This window comes from Carlito syrichta, unplaced genomic scaffold (genome assembly GCF_000164805.1).
Source record: "Carlito syrichta isolate Samal-C Ts95f unplaced genomic scaffold, Tarsius_syrichta-2.0.1 Scaffold305689, whole genome shotgun sequence".
Lineage (NCBI taxonomy): Eukaryota > Metazoa > Chordata > Mammalia > Primates > Tarsiidae > Carlito > Carlito syrichta.
In genome coordinates this window covers 59,272-66,648 of record NW_007249785.1, presented here as the reverse complement: position 1 = coordinate 66,648, position 7,377 = coordinate 59,272, and the positions used below count along the sequence as shown (strand labels likewise).

The following is a 7,377-nucleotide window of genomic DNA, read 5'->3' as shown; positions in this document are numbered from 1 at the left end:
TCTCGAACTTGCGGGCTCAGGCAATCCACTCACCTCAGCCTCCCAAAGGCACGGGATTACAGGCTGAGCCACCGAGCCTGGCAATACCTTTGAATTTTATTTTATTTAATTAATTAATTAATTAATTATTTTTTTGAATTGGAGTCTCACTCTGTCGCCCAGACTGGAGTGCAGTGGCCGCTTCCGGCCACCACAGCCTCGACCTGCTGGGCTCCGGCAATCCTTCTACCTCAACCTTCCGAGTAGCCGGAATTACAGGCATGCGCTACCATGCCCAGCTGATTTTTTTGATTTATTGTAGAGATAAGGTCTCGCTGCCCGGGCGGGTCTTGAACCCGCGGTCTCAGGCAATCCACTCACCTCAGCCTCCCAAAGGCACAGGATTACAGGCTGAGCCACCGAGCCCGGCAATACCTTTGAATTTTATTTTAAAAGCAATGGAAAGGATATTAGACTTGACGATTATTATTTAGGGTGTATAGACAAAGCATAAGCTGAGACAGGATACTAAGTTTAGTGGAACAGATGTATAACTTTATGAAAATATATTTTAATCAGCAACACATTATCTATCAGTATACATAATTTTACTAGACTTTCAACATAAGGATAGATAATATGCCATGAATTCATAGCATAAAAATTCAAGTTGTAAAGAACTTAAACCAATATGTGTTGAAACATAATAAGAAGGCCAAGGTGAGGTGGAAGATTGCCGGAGCCCTGTAGATCAACGCTGGGGTTGGCCATGAGCGTGTCACTGCACTCCAGCCTGGGTGACAGAGTGAGACGCAGCTCAAAAAAAAGAAAAATATAATAAGTATGTGATCAAATGTCCTTGCTCTAAACTAAGTGGTTCATAGTGGGAGTCTTGGGCTAAGTGTATGATTCTAGAGCATTTTCTGATAACTTGTTTAGCTACTCAGGTTTTTTTTTATGGTTCAAAGTCAAAGTTTCTACTTGTTTTATGAGTACTGTTGTTTCATTGCATGTAGTTACTTAGAAGCTCTGAACATTAGCAACTAGTTTCCTTCTAAGTGCTCTTCAGTCATGTAGTATATATTTGTTTCTTCCTTAGAATATACTAAAAAGTTGAAGAACTGTGAGGATTTCCTCATAGAGAAGGATAAAACGCAAAAAAGGGGAGATTACTGATTTGTCTTTCGAATTCTGCTAGGATTAAGGAGTAAAGGATATTACAGAAACTCCAGGTTCTGTTGCCCTGGTGTGGATGAAGAAGGGAAGGCGGCCTCGGTGGCGCTTCCCCGCCCTACCGCTAGGGCGGCGATGCGCAGAAAGTCTCTGTCCCTTCCCGGAAGACGCCTCTCTCGGCGTTGTCGGCGATCCTGACGCTCGGAGGCGACACTTCCTCCCCGGTTACCGCCAGTTCGTAGCAAGTCGGCTGCTGCTGTTCCGGCTGCTACTGTATTTCATTTCGCCGTGGACGGCCAGTCATGGAGGGCTCGGGGCCCAGCGAAGGTGGATTCCGTGAGGCGAGTCCGGGCGGGGTGGGCCGTGCCGGGGGAGCTGCACTAACGAGGCCTCCCTCCTCTTCTCCCCTTGCCCCAGTAACAGGCTCGGACGCATCCGGTCTGGACCCGCAGCTGGCAGTCACCATGGGCTTCACGGGGTTCGGTGAGTAGCTGCCAAAGGCAGAGACCCGTTCCCTTTTGCGTGGTTTTAAGAGCATCAGATTGAGCGGGGAGGTTGAGCTGTCAGTTCGGAACTGTCGTGCATACTTTGCAGTTTCTTGACATTCTTCCTCATTCGTCTTCTAACCTGTTTGTTGGAAGGAGTTCAGGTGACACCAATGAGAGTCTTTGAGAGAAAGAAGATTGCCTTTGTGACTCACTCGGAGGAGGATGTTTGCAAGTGGAGGGAGTTATCTGCATCCTGAGACAGATCTAAGGACTGAGAAGTCCTTAAAGAGATGACCCTTTTGACAGCAATATTATAACTAATATTATACAGCAATAATATTACAACCAGTGCAGTGCAACCAATATCATGAAGGTTATTGAGGCCTCCCTCCCCCCTTTTTTGAGACAGGGTCTCCGTCTGTCACCTCAGCTGGAGTGCAGTGGTGTGATCGTAGCTCATCACAGTCTCCAACTCCTGGACTCTAGCGATCCTCCCGCCTCAGCCACTCGAGTAACTGGGACTACAGATGTGAGCCACCACACTCGGCTAATTTTTAAACATTTTTTGTAGAAACGGGGTCTCACTGTGTTGCCCTGGCTGGTCCCGAACTGCTGGGCTAAAGTGATTCTTCCGCCTGGCCTCCCGAAGTGCTGGGATTACAGGTGTGAGCCGCCACCCCCAGTCTCTTATTCATTCATTCATTCATTTATTCAGCCAATGTCTTGAGCCACACATATTTACTATCTTCTAGGTGGTCACATCTACGAAAGGGTAATCATAGCACTTATTTTGGTTGCAGTTTTTTTAAAAAGCTGTTCTCTCTAATATCAAAAGTAATACTAATTAATGAAGATCTAGAGAATGTGCTGGGCATGGTGGCTCAAGCCTGTAATACCAGCACTTTGGGAGGCCAAGGTGAGAGGATTGCCTGAGCTCTGGGGTTTGAGACCAGCCTGAGCAACTGGTGAGGACTTGTCTCCATAATAAATCAAAAAATTAACTGGGCATGGTGGCACATGCCTGTAGTTTCAGCTACTTAGAAGACTGAGGCAGGAGGATTGTCTGAGTCTAGTAGGTCGAGACTGTGGTGACTATGAGCGTGCCACTGCACTCCAGCCTGGGTGACAAAGTGAGACTCCAACTAAAAAAAAAAAAAAAAAAAAAAATCTAGAGAATGCAATAAATTATACAGAATAAAGTAAAATTACTTATAACCTCATGATCTAGCAATCAAGATTTAAAATTTAATTTGCTTCAGTCTTTTTTGTGTATTAAGAAAATATGTTCATTAATAAGTTGTTATTGTTGTTATTATTATTATTTTAGTCAGAGTATCACTCTATTGCCCAGGCTGGAGTATAGTGGCACGAGGCCACCATCGCCTTGACCTGCTGGGCTCATGAGATCCTTCTATCTCAGCCTTCTAAGCCAGAGCTACAGGCTACCTCACCACCCGCAGCTGATTTTTAAATTTATTGTAGAGACGGCCAGGTTGCCTATGCTGGTTTGAACCTCTCGGCTCAGGTAGTCTTGAGAGAGCCTCTTATTCTCAAAGTGCTGGAATTACAGAGATGAGCTCTGTACCTGGCATATATTCTTTTTCTTTTTTTTTTGAGTTGGAGTCTCATTCTGTCACCCAGCTGGAGTGCAGTGGCACACTCATGGCTACTGCAGCCTCAACCAGTTTATATTATTCTTAAACACAATGTTTTGAGGATTTTCCCATAATATAAAATGCTCTTCCAAAGCATGGTTTTCATTTTATTTTTTTATGTTTATTTTTTTGAGTTGGAGTCTCACTCTGTCGCCCAGGCTGGAATACAGTGGCAGGCTCACAGCCCCACTGCAGCCTCAACCAGCTTATGTTATTCTTTAAATACAGTATTTTGAGGAATTTCCCATAGTATAAAATGCTATTCCAAAGCATGATTTTTATTTCTTATTTTATTTTTATTTGAGTTGGAGTCTGACTCTGTTGCCCAGGCTGGAGTACAGTGGCAGGCTCATGGCTACCACAGCATCGACCTGCCGTGCTCAGGCGATCCTTCCACTTTAGCCTTCCAGGTAGCCTGAACCAAAGGCATGTGTTACCACGCCTGGCTAATTTTTTTTTTAATTGTAGAGATAAGGTCTCGCAAAGTTGCCCAGGCTTGTCTGGAACCCATGGACTCAGGCAGTCCTCTCACCTTGGCCTCCAAAGTGCTGGGATTGTAGGTGTGAGCTACCGTGTCTGACTGAAGCATGGTTTTTAATGAGTGGATAGTAGAGTTTCTAATACAGGCATGTCCAACCCACATGCAGCCCAGGACAGCTAGAAATGCAGTCCCATGAAATCTTTTAATGTCATGTGGTTTTTTTTTTTTCTTCTTTGATTTGCAGTCTAACTCTGTCACCCAGGCTGGAGTGCAGTGGCATGCTCACGGCCACCGCAGCCTCGACCTGCTGGGCTCCGGCGATTCTTCCGCCTCAGCCTTCCAAGTAGCTGGAACTACAGGTGTGTGCTACCACACCCAACTAATTTTTTGATTTATTGTAGAAATATGGTCTCGCCAAGTTGCCCAGGCTGGTCTTGACCCCCCTGGGATCAGGAAATTCTTTCACTTTGGCCCCCAAAGTCCTGGAATTACAGGCTTGAGCCACCATGCCCAGTCCCAGAGATTAATGTATGGATATTCTTCATTTTGCCTACCACACCAGTGTTGTTGCTTTAAAGGGTAGGAATCCAGATAAATAAAGGAAGATGGGAACATTGGCTGGTTTGTGGTACTCAGTGAAGAGATTGTCATTAAAAGTTCTCTATGGGCCAAGTATGGTGGCTCAGTCTGTAATACCAGCACTTTGGGAGTCTGAAGTGAGAGAATTGCCTGAGCCTGGGGGTTCGAGACCAGCCTGGGCAACTTGGTGAAATCTCGTCTCTACAACAAATCAAAAAATAAGCCAGGCATGGTAGAGTGCACTTGTAGTTCTAGTTACTTGGAAAGCTATTGTGGAAGGATTGCCTAAGCCCAGCAGGTCAAGGCTGTGGTGGCTGTGAGCAGTGTGCCTCTGCACTCTAGCTTGGGCAACAGAGTGAGACTCCAACTCAAAAAAAAAAGTTCTTTATGAACTAAACTTGATATTTTATGGTTCTCTTGGAGCCATGCTATAAGCTAGACAGACTCAGTAGTTGTTGATAGATCAGTAAATATTGAGTACCTAAAGTTTGACCAGTTTATTGCAAGATAGTCACAGTCTGCCACTTGTTCTTGTTTTAGGGAAAAAAGCTCGCACATTTGACTTGGAAGCAATGTTTGAACAAACTCGAAGAACAGCTGTGGAGAGGAGTCGGAAAATACTGGGTAAGGAGTTCATATATTTGTCCTTTTATTGGTTTGAATACTGCATATACCTTATACAAGTGTGTTGGCAGTTACAAGAAAGAAAAAGTTTCCAAAATTGTTAAAAGACCATATGTGCCAGTTCCCTTTTGTAAGCAGAACCTGAAGACTTTTTTTTTTCCTTTTTATTTACTTTTTGAGGTGGAGTCTCACTCTGTTGCCCAGGCAGGAGTGCAGTGGCATGATCACAGCTCACTGCAGCCTTGACCTTCTGGCCTCAGGTGATCCTTCATTCTCAGCCTCCCAAATAGCTGGAATTACAGGCACATACCACCATACCTAGCAATTATTTGATTTTTTTGTGGCAACAGATTCTCACTGTGTTGCTCAGGCTAGTTCTAAACTCCTAGACTCAACCAGTCCTCCTACCTCAGCCTCCCAAATTGCTGGGATTATAGACATGAGCCAATGTGCCTAGACATTTTTTCCGTTTTAAACATGTGAAAGTTGTATCTAAATAAGATAATAAAGTCTGAGTACTAAAATCTTTTTAAAGTGTGTTCTATGAACAAACAAGGATTCTCAGTTTACATGAAACAGAAAAGCAGTTTTTTAATTATCTCTCCTCCCGCCTCTATCTGACTGTCATTTCATTTTTTTCTTTCCTGCTTACAGCGGAACCAGTATTTGGAAGGCTGGGCCAAAGGTGGCTCTCAGAGCTGTATACACCATTGACTGTTGACCCAGACAGTATAGAAAATTGAGACATACTGTGAATGTGACTGCTGCTGTTGAATCCCTGCTTTAATGAGTTGTATCAGACATTTAAGGAAGGCCCTAATTTCCAGGCTGGTTTGATGCCAGATGGTTGACAATTCTAGTTACCACCTCAGGATTGATGGAGGAGCCTGATTTTTCTACTTTCTTTGCATCTGATTCAGATCATTCTTATACTAAGGAAGGGATAGGTATAACTTGATAGAGCAGATGGAACTAGGAAATAGATGGACAGGAATCCTGGAAAAATTTAAATGAATGAATGTTGTTGTAGTACTTGTCATTGTTGATTTTAAAATGATAAATTAGCCGGGCTCAGTAGCTCAGCCTGTAATCCCATGCTTTGGGAGGCTGGGGTGAGTGGATTGCCTGAGCCTGTGGGTTCGAGACCCACCTGGGCAACTTGGCGAGACCTCATCTCTACAATAAATAAAAAAAAATTAGCCAGGCATGGTAGTGCGCGCCTGTAGTTGCAGCTACTTGGAAGGTTGAGGCGGAAGGATCGCCGGAGCCCAGCAGGTTGAGGCTGCGGTGGCCGGGAGTGGCCACTGCACTCCAATCTGGGCGACAGAGTGAGACTCCAACTTAAAAAAAAAAAGATAAATTATATATCAGCAATATCTAATATTTGGCTGTGAGTTTGATACAAAATATTTTTGGTCTTTGGAAAAAGTACAATTTTTATGGTGAAAGAAAGCTGTCTGCGTATACTTTTTTTTTTTTGAGTCGGAGACTCACTCTGTTGCCCAGACTGGAGTGCAGTGGCACCCTCACGGTCACCGCAGACTCAACCTGCAGGGCTCAGGCGATCCTTCCACCTCATCCTTCCAAGTAGCTGGAACTACAGGCATGTGCCATCATGCCTGGCTAATTTTTCTTGATTTATTGTAGAGATGAGGTCTTGCTAAGTTTCCCAGGCTGGTCTTGAAGCCCTGGGCTCAGGCAGTTCTCTCACCTCAGCCTTCCAAAGTGCTGAGATTATAGGGATGAGCCACTGCACCAGACCCTATTTTTAAAAAAATCTTCATTATTTGAAATTTCAAACACAAAAGTATAGTCATGAACTACCATGTACCTATCACTCAGATGTAATTACTGTAACAATTCATGGCTAGTGTTATTTTCATTTACTTTCACTGTTTTCTCTTTTTTTTTTTTGAGTAAGAGTCTCACTCTGTCACCCAGGCTGCAGGGCAGTTGCATACTCACAGCTACTGCAGTCTCAACCTGCTGGGCTCAGGCAATCCTTCCACCTCAGCTTTTCAAGTAGCTGGAACTCCTGGTGTGCACCACCATGCCTAGCTAACTTTTTGATTTATTGTAGAGATGAGGTCTTCCCAAGTTGCCCAGGCTGATCTTGAACCCCTGGGCTCAGGCAATCTTCTTGCCTCAGCTTCCCAAAATGCTGGGTTTACAGACGTGAGCCACCACTCCCAGCACACTTCCACTCTTTTAGATTATTTTAAAGCAAATTTTAGGCATAACATTCCATCTGCAAGTGCTTTTGTATGTATCTTAAAGTGATAAGTGTTTTAAAAAAAAAATGACCAAAGTGAGAAGATTGCCTGAGCTCACAGATTCACGAACAGTCTGGGCAACTTGGTGAAAACCTCATCTCTACGATAAATCAAAAAATTAGTTG

At 44.1% G+C, this 7,377-nt stretch overlaps 1 protein-coding gene across 1 annotated transcript in view; it reads left to right on the top strand.

Moving 5' to 3' along the window:
• Window positions 1-1,409: 1,409 nt before the first annotated feature.
• Window positions 1,410-7,377, top strand: part of LOC103264674 (WD repeat-containing protein 70-like) — a gene marked incomplete at its 3' end in the record, with an annotated part of 25,193 nt that continues 19,225 nt past the window's right edge. The window contains exons 1-3 of the mRNA XM_008062389.1: window positions 1,410-1,479; window positions 1,570-1,635; window positions 4,896-4,979. Of these exons, the coding sequence (XP_008060580.1) occupies window positions 1,455-1,479; window positions 1,570-1,635; window positions 4,896-4,979 (175 nt within the window). The remainder of the gene's footprint in view (window positions 1,480-1,569; window positions 1,636-4,895; window positions 4,980-7,377) is intronic.